The 18298-nt window shown below is 41.8% G+C and overlaps 1 protein-coding gene across 2 annotated transcripts in view; it reads left to right on the top strand.

The window, feature by feature from the left end:
- CEP192 (centrosomal protein 192) overlaps nucleotides 1-18298 on the top strand; it is a 341693-nt gene that overhangs the window by 251040 nt on the left and 72355 nt on the right. For both annotated transcript variants that reach the window (XM_077492401.1, XM_077492400.1), the window contains exons 32-35: nucleotides 10495-10585; nucleotides 15414-15593; nucleotides 16336-16596; nucleotides 18109-18221. In XM_077492401.1, the coding sequence (XP_077348527.1) occupies nucleotides 10495-10585; nucleotides 15414-15593; nucleotides 16336-16596; nucleotides 18109-18221 (645 nt within the window). The remainder of the gene's footprint in view (nucleotides 1-10494; nucleotides 10586-15413; nucleotides 15594-16335; nucleotides 16597-18108; nucleotides 18222-18298) is intronic.

Raw genomic sequence — 18298 nt, 5'->3', positions numbered from 1 at the left:
ACTCTTGGCATTCTGTTAATGAGCTTCAAGAGGTAGTCATCCTGAAATGGTTTTCACTTCACAGGTGTGCCCTGTCAGGTTTAATAAGTGGGATTTCAAGCCTTATAAATGGGGTTGGGACCATCAGTTGTGTTGTACAGGAGGTGGATACATTACACAGCTGATAGTCCTACTGAATAGATTGTTAGCTGCTTTTTTCTTGCCAAAATACAAATTCTAAGTAAAGAAAAACGAGTGGCCATCATTACTTTAAGAAATGAAGGTCAGTCAGTCCGAACAATTGGGAAAACTTTGAAAGTGTCCCCAAGTGCAGTGGCAAAAACCATCAAGCGGTACAAAGAAACTGGCTCACATGAGGACTGCCCCAGGAAAGGAAGACCAAGAGTCACCTCTGCTGCGGACGATAAGTTCATCCGAGTCACCAGCCTCAGAAATTGCAGGTTAACAGCAACTCAGATTAGAGAACAGGTCATTGCCACACAGAGTTTTAGCAGCAGACACATCTCTAGATCAACTGTTAAGAGGAGACTGTGTGAATCAGGCCTTCATGGTTAAATAGCTGCTAGGAAACCACTGCTGAGGCAACAAGCAGAAGAGACTTGTTTGGGCTAAAGAACACAAGGAATGGACATTAGACCAGTGGAAATCTGTGCTTTGGTCTGATGAGTCCAAGTTTGAGATCTTTGGTTCCAACCACCGTGTCTTTGTGCGACGCAGAAGAGGTGAACGGATGGACTCTACATGCCTGGTTCCCACTGTGAAGCATGGAGGAGGAGGTGTGATGGTGTGGGGGTGCTTTCCTGGTGACACTGTTGGGGATTTATTCAAAATTGAAGGCATACTGAACCAGCATGGCTACCACAGCATCTTGCAGCGGCATGCTATTCCATCCGGTTTGCGTTTTAGTTGGACCATCATTTATTTTTCAACAGGACAATGACCCCAAACCACCTCCAGGCTGTGTAAGGGCTATTTGACCAAGGAGGAGAGTGATTGGGTGCTGCGGAGGATGACCCGGCCTCCACAGTCACCGGACCTGAACCCAATCGAGATGGCTTGGGGTGAGCTGGACCGCAGAGTGAAGGCAAAAGGGCCAACAAGTGCTAAGCATCTCTGGGAACTCCTTCAAGACTGTTGGAAAGCCATTTCAGGTGACTACCTCTTGAAGCTCATCAACAGAATGCCAAGAGTGTGCGGAACAGTAATCAAAGCGAAAGGTGGCTACTTTGAAGAACCTAGAATATAAGACATATTTTCTGTTTCACACTTTTTTGTTCAGTATATAATTCCACATGTGTTAATTGATAGTTTTGATGACTTCAGTGTGAATCTATAATTTTTATAGTCATGGAAATAAAGAAAACTCTTTGAATGAGAAGGTGTGTCCAAACTTTTGGTCTGTACTGTAGTTGGACACCTGTCGGTCTAGGCATTCCCTGATGCTGAATTCGGATGACACCTGTCGGGTCGGCTGAAAGAATGATCTCATATCAGAAGTGACCAACACATCTTCAAACCGCCCTCTTCTTGCAGGCGCTGTTGGATTGGTACCCGAAACTCTTTCTCTGGGAGTGGGAATTCCTCTGCCAGTGCATGCAAAAGCAGAATGCAGCATTTCTCTAAACAAGGCCTGGAAGTGCTCCATTCTGACAGCCCTCTGTGATGGTGGTAACATTTCTGCCATTTTGTGTTTGTACCGGGGATCTAAGTACGTTGCCACCCAGTACTGGTCCTTGACCTTTATGCTTTTTATACGGGGGTCCCTGTTAAAACACTGGAGCATAAGGGCCCCCATTTGCACTAAACTGGAAGCGGTGTGGTAGCCTGGCTCCTGCTCATCATCCAGGATAATGTCGTCGTCCTCGTTCTCCTCTCCCCATTCACAGACAACAGGGATCTCAGAAAGGTTTAAAGCATGCTCTTCTTGCTCCTCCTCATCCGCCCCGGCACCATCCTCCTCTGACTCCTCTTCAGACTCCTGTTGTTGACTTGTCTCAGAGTAGCCCCCCCCTGGGAATTCATCCTGCATTGCGACTTCCTTATCTTCCTGCTCCTGCTCCTCCACGGCTTGGTCAATGACACGGCGCAATGCACGCTCCATAAAGAAGGCATAAGGTATGATGTCACTGATGGCACCATGGCTGCGACTGACCAGTTTGGTGATCTCATCAAATGGCCGCAAAAGTCTGCATGCATAGCGCATGAGCAGCCACTGGTGCGGTGAAAAAAAACCAAGCTCCCCAGAACCTGTTCTGCCGCAGAGTTTGTACAGGTAGTCGTTAACTGCATGTTTCTGCTGGAGCAGCCTATCAAGCATATAGAAGGTTGATTTCCATCGCGTCCGTCAATCGCAAATAAGACGTCTGACCGGCAGATTGTGTCACCGCTGAATGTCAGCAAGGCGAGCCATGGCCGTGTAAGATCTTCTGAAATGCGCCGAGATTTTCCTTGCCTGCCGCAAGATGTCCTGGACCCCATGCTATTTGACAACGAATCGCTGCACGACCAAGTTTAAGACGTGTGCCATGCATGGCACGTGTGTAATTTTGCCCTGTTTCAATGCGCTAAGCAGATTGGCACCGTTGTCACACACCACTTTACCAACTGTCAAATTGAGCGGTGTTAGCCACTGATCTGCCTGTAAACGCAAAGCTGAAAGGAGTGCAGGGCCAGTGTGGCTCTTGGCTTCCAGGCACAACAGACGCAGCACAGCATGGCAACGTCTCACCTGGCATGTCGAATAGGTTCTGGGGATCTTGGGTGGTGCAGCGGAAAAGGAGGAGGCAGATGAGGAGAGGGAGGATGGAGGAGGAGAAGAGGAGGCAGGTTTGCATGCAATCCGTGGCGGTAAAACCAAATCTACACAGATGCCACGGGTTACATGCTTGACGGCCGTCAGAAGGTTCACCCAGTGGGCAGTAAAAGTTGTATACCTTCCCTGCCCGTGTTTGCTAGACCACGTGTCTGTGGTCAGATGTATTTTGGCACCGATACTGTGGGCCAGAGATACATTCGCTTGCCACTGAACATGGCCATATAGCTCTGGGATGCCCTTCTGTGAGAAATACTTCCTGGGACCTTCCATTGTGTTCCAATGGCCACAAATTTTTGAAAGGCCTCAGAGTCCACCAGTTTATATGGCAGTAGTTGGTGGGCTATCAGTTCTGACAAGCCAGCGGTCAACCGTTGGGCAAGAGGGTTATCCGGCGTCATAATTTTTTTACACTTGAGCATTTGGCCCACGGAAGCCTGCCGTTTTCCAGAAAAACTTGGACGGCATGATGGGAGGTGGAGTGGAGGACAATTCTGAGGAGAGAGGAGGAGTAGAAGAGGCTGGAGGGGTAGAGCCTAGAGTGTGGCTTTGTGGGTTCCGTTTCTCCCACTGGGCTCAGTGATGGCAGCTCATGTGCCTTCTTAAGGCGATCGTCCCTAGGTGAGTGTTGGGCTTACCGCGACTTATGCATTGACTGCAAAGGCTGCAGATGGCAACACTATTGTCAGCGGACACGTTAAAAAAAAAAAGCCCACACTGCGGAGCCATGTGCCGGCGTCCTGGGAGCGCCAGATGTGACTGTACATGGTTGAAGCCTCGTTCCTGATACATTAGCAGTCTGGTTTGTCCCTCCTGTGCAATGTAAGTTTTGCCTGCTTCTCCTCCCTATCTGCTGGTCCATATCTCCCTCTGAACTGCCCTCCACTTCCTCTCTTGTGGGCACCCACATGACATCACTAGACACGTCCTCATCGACGTCACCCCACTGCTTTAATTATCGATCTCGGAGTAGGCAGCAACACCGGGGACCAACTTCCTTGGGCTGATCTGGGTACTGTCGTCGGACTGCTGGGTGATCGGCAATGTTTTGTGATGGATCGGAAAATAATTCCTGTGACTCAAGTGGAGGGTATGTGGTGGTGGTGGTGTTGGTGGTAGTGTCTTTGGGGGTGCACACAGCAGAGAGTGATGAGGGTGCAGATCGAGAGGATGAGGAGGGTGCGTCCTTTGACGTAACCGAACCCACCTTCTGCTATTTGCCACTTTGGCTTAAGCCTGTTTCTCCTGCCCTACCCAAACCACCCCTGCGAAAAGGGCCTGCCTCTTCCTCTGCCTGTCATTTTTTAAATGACCCTGTGACAAGTCTCTAGAGAAGTGCAGTATATGTGGAAGATGATGTATAAAGCCCCGCTTCAATCTGTCATTTTCGGGGGCCACTGGTCTGTCACACCAGTTATATTGCTTTTTTCTAATTGCGTTTGTCACTCTTTGTAGTATCGCTGCAGAATTGCTCAGCAGTCACAATGCTGCACAGTGGAAAAGCACTATACTATGCTTTCTATATTTGAAAGTATTTTATACGTGTATTGCACCCCTATATACTGCACACCAAATAGTACACCTATACCAGTCCTTAAAAGGACCTTTGTGGACCTAATAGTAGCTAGCTAGTAGCTAGTGAATTGCAGACTGTCCCTACACTGAGAAACGACAGCTGCAGAATTGGTCAGCAGCACTGCATGCAGTGCACTATAATATGCTTTCTATATTTGAAAGAAAGTATATTATACGTGTATTACAGCCCTATTTACTGTACACCTATACCAGTCCTTAAAAGGACTTTTGTGGACCTAATAGTAATAGCTAGTGATTAGACTGACTGTCCCTGCACCACACAGCGTCCTTTCCCTACACTGACAAAAAACCGAATGTAAAATGGCCACCAGATCAGGTCTATCTATAAGGTAGGGGGTATGTCCATGTGCTGAAATGTCTCAATTGGCTGTCCTGTACCCCATGATGGATGTGTCATGGGTCAAAGTTCTTCACATTGTAAACAAATATGTCCGTCGCGAACAGCGCCAGAAGTCCGCCGGTTTGGCGAATCGCGAAGGAGCAAAGTTCGCCACGAACCGCAAGGCCATCTCTAACTGAGAATCAGTCAGAAGAAAAGCATATGTAAAAAGAGTGTAGCGCTAAAAAAAAAAATATAAGTGCATTTGTGCAAATACAATTAATTGTATATAAACAATAACTGAATAAAGTTTGAAGACACATATGCAAAACTTATTACAACACGTGAATAAAGTGCAATTGTGCAAAAAGAAAGTTTGTATAAAGCTGGATCCATCGAAGAAAGTCCCATGGAAGAAATGAGTGTTTGGAAATGACGATTATACACCTGATGGCGTAATACCCATCACCATAATCAAAAATGGAGGTTTAGCGGAAAGTCAGGGACCCATCTTACTCAGAGAGGTCACACAGTGCTTGATTGGATCTCTGATCCACTGAGCAAAATCTGGACATTCCTTTCCTATGGCTGTGGATGGTATACACCAGGAGGTTCACAGCAACTCAGTATACATGATGCAGTATTAGGAAGCCTCGATAGCAGAATTTTTAGGAGACAAAAGGGCTCCACATAGTGTGATACTGTCTCAACATCCGGTTTATTAAACGGTACACTTGCCTAAAAGTCCAAGCTATGATCATGTCGCAACCAATAGATCAAACAGATAAATTCCTTGTGAGTTTCAAGCAGCGATGGCACAGCAGCATGTATACGTAATGGGATAGTTGCGTCTACATGCTGCTGTGCCTTCACAATCTCTGCTTGAAACTCACAAGGAATTTATCCGTTTGATCTGTTGATTGTGACATGATGATCCTAGCTTGGACGTTTATGTAAGTGTACTGTTTAATAAACTGGATGTTCCTGTCCCTTTGTGCTCGCAGGCAGAAGCGAGTGCATATGTAGGTTGCACCCACATTTATAAACAGCGCTTGCACCACACGAATAAAGTATCGCCACGACTTTTATAGCGAGAGCAATAATTCTAGCACTAGATTTCCCCAGTAACGCTAAACTGCTAACCTGTAAAAAAATGTTTAAAGCATAGCCTATACCGATTTTAAGGTACTGAAGTTTGGCTCCATTCCATGCATGTGCGCAATTTTAAAGCGTGGGTATCTGTTTACTCTGCAGCCCCGGAAGAATTTACCCCCTTCCTGACCAGAGTACTTTTTGCGATTCGGCAACGCATCGGTTTAACGGACAATTGCGCGGTCGTGCAACGTCACACCCAAACAAAATTGATGTCCTTTTTTCCACACAAATAGAGCTTTCTTTTCCTTCTGCAGTTTTTATTTTTTGTGCTATAATCAAAAAAGAGCGACAACTTAAAAAAAATAAAAATATATTTTGTACTTTTTGTTATAATATCTCCCTTTTTTTATTTTTATTTTTTTCTCAGTTTAGGCCGATATGTTTTCTTCTACATATTTTTGGTAAAAAAAATCGCAATAAGCGTACATTGATTTACGCAAAAGTTATAGCGTCTACAAAATAAGGGATAGATTTGTAGCATTTTTTTTTAAATGTTTTACTAGTAATGGTGGGGACCTGCGATTTTTTTTTTTTTTATTTATTTATTTTTTGATTTTTTTTATCGTGATGGCACACATCGGAACATTTTGCCACATTTTTGGGACCATTGGCATTAATACAGAGATCAGTGCTATAAAAATGCATTGATTACTGTAAGAATGTCACTGGCAGTGAAAAGGTTAACACTAGTGGGCGATCTAAGGAACTGTGAACTGTGTTCCCTGGGGGGTGATTCTAACTGAAGGGGGAGGGGACTGACTAGAGGATCGTGGTTCCTAGCTAATAGGAACACACGATCTGATACTCCTGTAAGAACAGCGAAGTCTGTATTTACTCACACTCATCCCTGTTCTGTGTCTGCTGGTCACGATCGCTCGTGGCCGGCAGTCATCGCGACCGTCTGCCACGAGCATCAGCACCCCCGCTGTGCAGCAGACAGGCGCACACGTGCCTTTTATCCCAAACACACGAGCAGATGTATAGCTACGACAGCTCACACAGGGGAGCCAACCTGCCGCCGTATAACTGCGGCAGTTAGTCGGGAAGCGGTTAAGTCTACTTAAAATTGGGTTATATATTGGATTTTTTTTTTTTTTGCAATATAATTCATTAAAGTGTGTTTTTTTTTTTCCACAAAAATTGCATTTGAAAAATTGTTGTGCAAATACCATGTGACATAACCGATTGCAACGACCGCCATTTTATACTCTAGGGTCTCTAAAAATATATCCATTTTATATATAGATTTGAATATCATCAAAAAGGTCATTTATTTCAGTAATTCAATTAAAAAATTGAAACTTGTATATATTGTGTAGATTCATTACACACACTGATATATTTCAATCATTTTTTAATTTTGATGATTATGGCTTATAGCTATTGAAAACCCAAAATTCAATATCTCAGTAAATTAAAATATTACATAAGACCAATAAAAAAGCATTTTTAATATAGCATTTTTGGCTTACGGAAAAGTATGCCCATGTATAGTATGCACTCAATACTTGGTCGGGGCTCCTGCATTAATTACTGCATCAATGTGGTGTGGCATGGAGGCAATCTGCCTGTGACCCTGCTGAGATGTTATGGAAGCCCAGGTTGCTTTGATAGTGGCCTTCAGATTATCTGCATTGTTGGGTCTGGGGTCTCTTCTTCCTCTTGACAATACCCCACAGATTCTCCAAAGGGTTTAGGTCAGACGTGTTTGCTGGCCAATCAAGCACATTGATACAATGATCATTAAACCAGGTATTGGTACCTTTGGCAGTGTGGCCTGTGCTGGAAAATCTACATCTCCATAAAGAATGGCCAGCAGAAGGAAGCATGACGTGCTCTAGAATTTCCTGGCTATGTGACTTTGGACTTGATAAAACGCAGCGGACCAACACCAGTAGATGACATGGCTCCCCAAATAATCACTGTCTGTGAAAACTTCACACTGGTCCTCATGCAACTTTGATTCCCTGCCTCTCCACTCTTACTCTGAACTGTAGGACCTTGGTTTCCAGATCAAATGCAAAATGTACGTTCATCCGAAAAGAGGTCTTTGGATCACTGAGCAACACTACAGTCCTTTTTTTCCTTAGCCCAGGTAAGATGCTTCTGACATTCTCTGGTTCAGGAGTAGCTTGACACAAGGAATGCAACAGTTGTAGCCTATGTTCTGGATACATCCATGTGTGGTGGCTCTTGAAGCATTGACACCAGCCATCGTCCACTCCTTGTGACTCTCCCCCAAATATTTTCATGGCTTTTTGCGTCACAATCCTCTCAAGGTTGTGGTTATCCCTATTGCTTGTGCACCTTTTTCTAGAATGCTTTTTTTCTTCCACTCAACTTTCTATTAATATGGGATACAGCACTCTGTGAACAGCCAGTTTCTTTAGCAATAACCTTTTGTGACTTGCCCTCCTCTTGGAGGAGGGTGTCAATGACTGTCTTCTGTGGACAACTGTCAAGTCAGCCATCTTCTCCATGATTGTGTAACCTACTGAACCAGACTGAGAGACATTTAAAGGGCCAGGAAACCTTTACAGGTGGTTGCAGTTAATCAGCTGTTTTGAGTGTAACACCATGAGTTTACAATATTGAACCTTTTTACAATATTCACATTTTCTGAGAGATTGAATTTTGGATTTTCACTAGCTGTAAGCAAATAAATAAACACACACACTATCCCACAAAAGTGAGTACTACCCCTCACATTTTTGTAAATATGTTATCTTTCCATGTGACAGGACTAAAAAAAAATTACACTTTGCTACATGTAAAGTAGTGAGTGTACAGCTTGTATAAATTGTACATTTTCTGTCCCCTCAAACAGATCAACACATAGCCATTAACCATTTAAGGACCGCCTCATGCCGATGTACGTCGGCAGAATGGCACGGCTGGGCACAAGCATGTACCTCTACGTTGCTTTTTAAGTGCCCAGCCGTGGGTCGAGAGCCCAGCGCGCTCCCGACCTGGTCCTGTGCTCCGTGGCTGGGGATCCAGTGGATCCGATCGCCGCTGGTGTCCCACGATCGGGTCACAGAGCTGAAGAACCTCTCCCGTGCTTCCCTGTGTGGCTGTCACCGATCGTCTGTTCCCTTTTTATAGGGAAGGACGATCGGTGATGTCACATGCCAGGCCACGCCCCCTACAATAAAAAAAACACATAACATCATACATAACCCCTACGCTGCCTCCTAGTGGTTTAACTTCACGGTCAGTGTCATTTACACAGGAATCGGTGCATTTAAATAGCACTGATTGCTGTATAAATTACAGTGGTTCCAAAAACGTCTGATGCGTCCTCCATGTCGTCGCAGTCGCAATAAAAATTGCTGATCGCCGCCATTACTAAAATTTTAAATTTATGAAAATGCTATAAAACTATCCCCTATTTTGTAAACACTATAACTTTTGCGCAAACCAATCAATAATAACTAATTGCGTTTTTTTTTATTTTTTTTTTTTACCAAAAATATTTAGAAGAATACGTATCGGCCTAAACTGAGGAAACAACTTTTTTTATATATATTTTTTGGGGGATATTCTAGCAAAAAGTAAAAAAATTTAATTTTTTTTTCAAAATTGTTGCTATATTTTTGTTTATAACGCAAAAAATAAAAACCACAGAGTTTATCAAATACCACCAAAAGAAAGCTCTATTTGTGGGGAAAAAAAGGACGCCAATTTTGTTTGGGACCCACGTCGCACGACCGCGCAATTGTCAGTTAAAATGACGCAGTGCCGAATCGCAAAAAGGGGCTTGGTCCTTTGGCTGCAAATTGGTCCGGGGCTTAAGAGGTTAATGTGTAATCCATTTGGCATGGAGTTCACCAGAGCTTTACAGGTTGCCACTGAAATCCTCTTCCACTGCTTTATGAGGACATTAAGGAGCTGGTGGATGTTAGAGACCTTGCTTTCCTCTATCTTCCATTTTGAGGATACCCTACAGATGCTCAAAAGGTCGATAGGGTTTAGGTCTGGAGATATGCTTGGCCAGTCCATTAACTTTACCCCCAGCTTCTTTAGCAAGGCAGTGGTCGTCTTGGGTGTGTGTTTGGGGTTATTATCATGTTGGAATACTGCCCTGTTGCCCAGTCTCTGAAGTGAGGGGATCATGCTGTGCTTCAGTAAGTCAAAGTACATGTTGGCATTCATGGTTCCCTCAATGAACTGTAGCTCCCCGGGGCCGGTAGCAATCGTGCAGCCCCAGACCATGACACTCCCATGGTCTGTTTTGAGGGGACAGCAAATTTACCCTGTTATACAAGCTGTACACTCACTACTTTACACTACTTTACATTATAGCAAAGTAATTTCTTCATTGTTGTCCCATGAAAAGATATAATAAAATATTTACAAAAATGAATGGGGTGTACTCACTTCTTTGAGATAGTGTGTGTGTGTGTTATATATATATATATATATATATATATATATATATATATATATATATATATATATATATATATATATATATATATATTGTTTTTTACATGTAGGTAAGAAATGCCAGAATTGGCCTGGGTGACAAGTAGTTAAATACAGCTTTTCTTAAGATTTTATATTTTTTCTTCAATATATCTGCAAATTGATATTTTCTGTTTCTTTACAGACAACAAAAATTGATACTAAGGAACACATCTTCAAATGCAAGCCAGCAGCTCCGTCTTATAATAAGGGGTCAGGACCAAGACTGCTTTCAGGTGGAATATGAACTGATTTCTTTCTTCAAATAAACTTTAAGTGCAGCAATTCCATTTGTACTTTTTTCTATATATGACCTGTGGAAAGGCTTGATTGCTTAAGCACTGCTATGTTTGGTCATGTGCACTCTACCCACAACACTTGAGATCGAGAGATAGATTTAAAATATAATTAGGCTTAGGTTCAGTTAACTTCTCGCAATTGATTAAAAAGAATATAAGCCAATTGTTAGGTGTAAGTTTTTTTTAAATATCTACGTTTGTACCTTTTCATTATAATGCATGACTGAAATGTCACGGCTCATACAGCAGTTGTTGGCTATATCTTTCCTCTTGATCCTCCTCTCACAGCTTTGTATCCTCATTCATGAGTAAACTTATGACATCACAGATGAGATGGGCTGTGTTTAGTTACACAGACCCCGACAATAGTACCAGGAGGTTCCTATGAGCAGCCATATTGAGCTGTAAATGCGCACCATTGTCGGAAAAGCACAGGAGAATTGCTAAATGTCTGGATTGATCGGTTTATAATCAGACATTTAGCAATTACAATAATGCATAATGTAAACGTTTTGCCTTTTATACATAGTAATAAAGGGTAGTTTTTCATTTTTAAACTAAAATTCTGCTTTAGGCAGCTTTCACACTGATGCTTTAATGCCTGCATTTTTACTGTGCAACAAAAACACAATTACTTTAAATCCTATGGAACTTTTCACACCACTATACTGTGGGTGAGGTGTGTTTTGAAAATTCCTGCATGCTGCATCTTTGTACCAAAACAGGTCCCCATTCAAATGAATAAAAAATAAACCTCAACAATGCACCTGCTTTGCATTTTGGTGTGTTTTTTGTTTCTCTGATGCATTCTGGGTAATACCCAGAAAATGTACAGTACTGCGAAAGCAGCCTGTAACTTATTTTGTCACAGTATGCCAGTTGCCAAAAGTCACTGTATATAGTTTGTAAACATCAGACTAGCATATGAAGAGGGGGACACATTGTAGTCTGTGTCTGGACTTCTGACGCAATGTAGATCTTACTGCACTGCTATTTAGGCCTTAACCACTTCAGCCCCGGAAAAATGTACCCCCTTCCTGACCAGAGCACGTTTTGCGATTTGGCACCGCGTCACTTTAACTGACAATTGCGCAGTCGTGCGACGTGGCTCCCAAACAGAATTGACATCCTTTTTTTCCCACAAAGTCAAGCTTTTTGGTATTGATGACCTCTGGATTTTTTATTGCGCTACAAAACAAAAAAAGAGCGACAATGTTGGGGGAAAAAAGCATTATTTTTTTTCATTTTGCTATAATATCCCCCAAAAAATATATAAAAATTTTTTTATTTCCTCAGTTTAGGCCGATACGTATTCTACATATTTTTGGTAAAAAAAAACGCAATTAGTGTTTGGTTTGCGCAAAAGTTATAGCGTTTACAAAATAGGGGATAGTTTTATGGCATTTTTATTCATTTTTTTTTTTTTTTTTTTTTTTACTATTAATGGCGGCAATCAGCGGTTTTTATCGTGACTGCGACATGGCAGACACATCAATATTATTATTTTATTTTTTTACTAGTAATGGCGGCAATCAGCGGTTTTTATCGTGACTGCGACATGGCAGACACATCAGACATTTTTGACACATTTTTGGGACCATTTTCATTTATACAGCAATCGGTGCCGTACAAATGCCCTGATTCCTGTATAAATGACACTGGCAGTGAAGGTGTTAACCACTAGGGGCAGTGTATGGGTTAAGTGTTCCCTGGTCAGTGTTTCTAACTGTGGAGGGGGGTGGCTACGTGTGACACTTCACTGATCTCTGCTCCCGATCACAGAGCAGAGATCAGTGACACTGTCACTAGGCAGAACGGGGAGATGCTTGTTTACATTAGCATCTCCCTGTTCTTCCTCTCCGTGAGGCGATCGTGGGTATCCCCACAGCGATAAAGTCCGCGGGACCCATGGAGCTGCGCGCGCACTGGCTGCCTCTTAAAGGGCCACGTACAGGTACGTTAGTTTGCCTGTACAAGCCCTTCTGCTGACGTATATTGGCATGAGGCAGTCGACAAGCGGTTAATGGGGTTGTAGAATAAGGTCAGCACTGAAGCCTTCATATTTCCCACAATTTTTATTTATTTGAGTTAATGAGATTATTCCCCACCAATGTAAAAAAGGTTGGGAGAGGATAGCTATCTTTTTGCGACTGTTGATATTTGTGCATTTCAGATTAACCTCTTTATCCTCAGCGTTCTTGTTAATGTATATCAGAAGTGCTGTGCTAATCCAATATATAAAGCAAAAGTAAGTTCCAAAATGTGAAAATGTCAAAAGGTCCACTGATCATGTGAATCTGCCATTTTAAATTTGATACATTTTTATTCTGTGTGTTTAGACTATATGGAGCATCTCTGTTTAACCACTTGACCACTGGGCACTTAAACCCCCTTCCTAACCAGCCCAGTTTTCAGCTTTTGGTGCTCACACTTTGAATGACAGTGTCATGCAACACTGTACCCATATGAAATGTTTGTCCTTTTTTTCACACAAATAGAGCTTTATTTTGGTGGTATTTAATCACCGCTGGGTTTTTTATTTTTCAGAGTGTTGGCAGAGTGTTGGCAGAGTGTTGGCAGAGTGTTGGCAGAGTGTTGGCAGAGTGTTGGCAGAGTGTTGGCAGAGTGTTGGCAGAGTGTTGGCAGAGTGTTGGCAGAGTGTTGGCAGAGTGTTGGCAGAGTACATCCAGCCCACAGCGCTGCTGTGATCTCTCCCCCACTCCCCTCGCACTGTACCGATCGGTACAGAGAGAGGAAGGAACCGTTGTCATGATCGCTCCATCATTTGACAGAGCGGTCACGTGGCAAACGGCCGCTACCAGTCTTCCGGACCTGGCGGTCACGGATGTTTGCACGAGGGCGTCCATGGACGCCCCCCAGAAAAACCCGACCGCGCTATAGCAGTCTTTCGGCTATGGCCCGATCAGCAAGTGGTTAATGGCATGCGTATGAGGAATGTGAAGCTGTGCAAATACTGCTCATTGGTATTATCCCCTTTTTTTGGAAGTGTGGTTCCTGGGCATCAAGCAGCTGGTGTTTCATTATAGCGAAGTCAAGTTTCACATGATTTGAGTCTTCTGCTTCTGGTAAGCCTTTCATATTGTCTTGAAGGTGGTGGTGACTTAGTTGGAGGCTGATTCACATTGTTGAAGTGGAAAACACCTGCATACAAGTTTGGGAATTCACATGATCAGTGGACTTTTTGGCATTTTCACATCTTGGAACTTTTGCTTTTATATAGTGGATTTGCGCAATACTTCTGATATATTTGTATTGTTGTTTTTACTATCACATAGCGTGCTAGGAGCTTTTCTCCCCCTTTTTTTTTTTTTTTTTTTTTTTTTAACATGAATATCATAGAAGAAATGAAACCATATGGTTTCATTTCTTGTATGATGGTTATGTTAAAGTATTACATAGATGTATTTACTTCATCATTTATTAACCACTTAAGCCCCGAACCAATTTGCAGCCAAAGGACTAGGCCCCTTTTTGCGATTCGGCACTGCGTTGATTTAACTGACAATTGCGCGGTCATGCGACGTGGCTCCCAAACAAAATTTGCATACTTTTTTTTTCCCACAAATAGAGCTTTCTTTTGGTATTTGATCACCTCTACGGTTTTTATTTCTTGCGCTATAAACAAAAATATAGTGACAATTTTGAAAAAAATGCAGTATTTTTTACTTTTTGCTATAATAAATATCCCCAAAAAATATATTAAAAAAAACGTTCTTTCCTCAGTTTAGACCGATACGTTTTCTTCTACATATCTTTGGTAAAAAAAATCGCAATTAGCGATTTATTGGTTTGCACAAAAGTTATAGTGTTTACAAAATAGGGGATAGTTTTATAGCATTTTTATAAAAAAATTTTTTTTTTTACTAGTAATGGCGGCGATCAGCGATTTTTATTGTGACTGCAACATTATGGCGGACACATCGGACATTTTTGATACATTTTTGAGACCATTGTCATTTATACATCAATCAGTGCTATTTAAATGCACTGATTCCTGTGTAAATGACACTGGCAGTGAAGGTGTTAACCACTAGGGGGCAGTGTAGGGGTTATGTATGACGCAAGTTTTTTTTTTTATTGTAGGGGGTGTGGCCTGGCATGTGACCTCACTGATCATCCTTCCCTATTAAAGGGAACAGACGATCGGTGACAGTCACATAGGGAAACACGGGGAGAGGTTTGTTTACACAGACCTCTCCTCGTTCTTCATCTCTTTGACCCGATCGCGGGACACGAGCGGCGATCGGGTCCACTGCTCCCGCGGTCACTGAGCTCAGGACCGGGTTGGGAGCACGGCGGGGCGCGCTCCCGACCCACGGCTGGGCACTTAAAAAGCAACGTACAGGTACGTGCTTGTGCCCAGCCGTGCCATTCTGCCGATGTACATCGGTGTGAGGCGGTCCTTAAGTGGTTAACATACATAAAAACACACTTTGGCTAGATTTTCATTCCCTTTTTGGCATGTGCTAACATCATACAATTTTTTCATTGTAAGTTGGGGTAATTTAACCGTATACTGTATTTTAGTATAACCGTATTGTTTACATTTTTGTTCTCCTGTCTCTGGAGTAAGGTCCAACTTAAGGAAAATTTATTTTTGAGATTTTTTCTCACATGCAAGCCCCAATTTAGCATAATAATATTTTTCCCACAGATTACATAGACTGTTGAAATTAAATCCAGGACAGTGTGTAATAGCCTTGATAATAAAATTCATGATGAGTATTTTTTTTCTCCCCTGTAGTTGCAAAGTATGTTCGGTTCAGAAGAGCGTCTAACAAGCAATCGTGAGCTCACAATCCGTCCTAAAGAAGATTCAGCTGTCCACATGATGTTTTCTCCCACACGAGTAGGCTGCATGTTGGCTAAGCTGGAAATTAAACAGTCAGGAGTTAAATCTTCACAACCAGGCATTAAATTTACTGTAAGTCTGTGGTAAAATTGTATAGTGTGCTTAAATGAGTGTCTGTGGCACCAATGCTCTCGGTCAGCATTGACTTTGCAAAGAACTCACTGAAGCCTGCTGTGTTCATGGTCTCTGATGAGTAGGTCTAGGCATTGGAATAAACAAGTGTTGTTCATTAACCTATACCTGGGTCCAGTAGTACTCATGTACTAATACATATCTGATTATTTTGATGTAATACATGACATCGGGACAGTTATGCTTCTATTGTATGAACTGCTTAGTAGGCCTATCGGAGCTAGATACCTCACCTAAAGAGAAGGGGGGGGGGGAGATAACCCCAGGCTTATAAAGAGGAACTTTACCCCATTATCCATGATTTTTAAGTCCTATGTTCTGGATCCGCTTCATACCATAGAGCCATTTATTATATAGCCTTATTGATCAAAACTTAAAAGGACTTCAAAGTGATCTGTTAAGGATCAATATCGCTCCTTGTATAACATGAGCCATCTCATATTTTAAGGAGATCTTAACAATTTTCTTTAGTGGCTATCTAGAAAATAGAAGAACCAGCAGTTCTACATTTATGTATCTTAAGTAAATCTCTTGTTTTAATTGAACCCGCATTCCTTTATAACGTAGCAATGACTTGACTTTTTAAGCTCATCAGTTGAAACCTTAAACCTAAAACCATAAAATCTGAAACCTTTGAATCTGACTTGGTGGTCTTTGAGTTAATGTCTTTCTTTTTCTTTAGATTCCTCTCTCCGGCTATGGTGGCACGAGCAATGTAATACTTGAAGATGTGAAAAAGTTGTCGGACAGCTGCATTTTGACTATAAATGGTGTATTGCCTGGTAGAATAAGCAAAGCTAGTTTCTCTGTCAGGAACACAGGCTCCAGAGCTGCTTATGTTAAAGCAGTCTGTTTTGTTAATATAGAAAACAATGTCGTTATGGATCCAAATGTGCTCTTTGTTACTCCAGACAAATTTGTTCTCAAAGAAGGATCACAAGAGGTAAAGCTACTGGACATATTGAGCTGTTCCCTATAAGGAATCAATCTTGGGGTTGTAGAAAAATATTTTATAACCGCTGCTTGAGAAAATAGAGTGATAGTCTTGAGTTCGGAATTGTCAGCTATGGTATGCATCAGCACTAAAATTATACAGCAATCTGTTCATGAGCATGTATTTTTAAAAACAGTAATTTTCGGTATCGGTCATTTTCGGTTTTTGGCCTAGTGTATTTTTCATTTTCGGTATCATACAAAAATCCATTTGGTGCATCCCTAGTTGACAAACAAACTTTGTAAAGATAATTCCTATTTTGTACTTGCCATAAAATTCTTTGAGTTGAAGGACGCAGCATCCTCTCAACCTCGTCTTGGCTGTCTCGGTATCATCTTCCTGGCAAGGCTGGCTACTAACTGAATCCTATATTGCTGATGGAAAGTTTGGCTGCCACAACCAGAGGACCGCCTCTTACCTAAATTTTTTATTTTATTGGCAACTAGTGTTCTGCTCCTGAAGCTGATTGCATCAAACTCTCTGAAGAAGTGAAGCTGTGTCCTTCAATGAACTCAAAGAAAAGGATTTTGTGGTGTGTATAAAAAGTTTTGTCTGGTTAAATATGACATTTTTATTGATATTTACTATACGTAATATTCTTTCCAGCCTGAAGGTGGGAGGAGGTATTTCTATTTAAGGCCTCGTTTCCACTGCTGCTGGTAAACTGACATTTAGGAGCAGTTTTTTTTTCAGCTGCCCCTGAACTCTCCTCTGTTATCTTATCAGTACATGTACACAGGGTTGTTTCTAAGCAATTGAGTTTAGAATCTTTTTTTGGAATGCAAAAAAAGGGGTTTAGACAGATGTTTAGAGGCATTTGATGCACCATATGCCTGTAAAGGCTTGTAGACGCAGTAATAAGCTTTTTAGACATTTTTTCATTTTAACCATGCTTCTAGACCCAAACGCAGCATGTAAATGCGGCTAAGCGGCCGTTTTCAGATGCAGTTTTCTAGCTGTCGAGTTAAGTCAGTTGAACGTCATCCCGTGTACATGAAGCCTTACTATATAAGCATTGTTTTCAGGTCTGCTGAAAAAAGTTCATTGTTTGAGCTGGAATGAGTCCACACAGCAGTGAATCATCCCCTTATCACAGGGTTCAGTATACAATTTTAACCAAAGGTATCTGCAAAGAAGGCTTCCTTTGTTGTCTTTTTAGCTAGCCCATATTGTTTTAGGAAAACTTTTATTCTATTAAATAAAATTAAATTTTTTGCTGAAATCCTTTCCTAGACGTTCTTAAAAATAGTCGAGAAAAACAAGACAAGGCAAAATTTGAGACCGAATAAAAGTTGAGAAGAATGCTGATAACAGCTTTTATAGATTGCTCAAAGAATAACAGTGAAACATTTGGGGGAGAAAAGGTGTTTTGTAGCTTTATAAAATAATTCAGATGAAGCTGGTCTGTTGGATTTTTTTCTATTATCAGTTTGTGTTTTATCTTGTATTTCCTTTAAATAGATAGTTACAATATCTTGCAATGCAAGAAATCAAGAGACGTGTCATCAGTTGAACAAATTATGTACAGTGTGTTTTTTCTATGGCGATGAGGTGTCACGGCAGCAGTTTCGCAGGTATGTTTAGTTCAGCTAAGGACTTGGAGGAAATTAAGAGAAGTAAAGTTTTTTGTTTTTTTTCCCCTCCCAATCAT

The sequence above is a fragment of the Lithobates pipiens genome, unplaced genomic scaffold, assembly GCF_037356315.1.
Source record: "Lithobates pipiens isolate NorthernLeopardFrog02 unplaced genomic scaffold, aLitPip1_a1.2 Scaffold_19, whole genome shotgun sequence".
NCBI lineage: Eukaryota > Metazoa > Chordata > Amphibia > Anura > Ranidae > Lithobates > Lithobates pipiens.
Note: the sequence above shows the minus strand (reverse complement) of the source record. Positions and strands in the feature narration are given on the sequence as shown.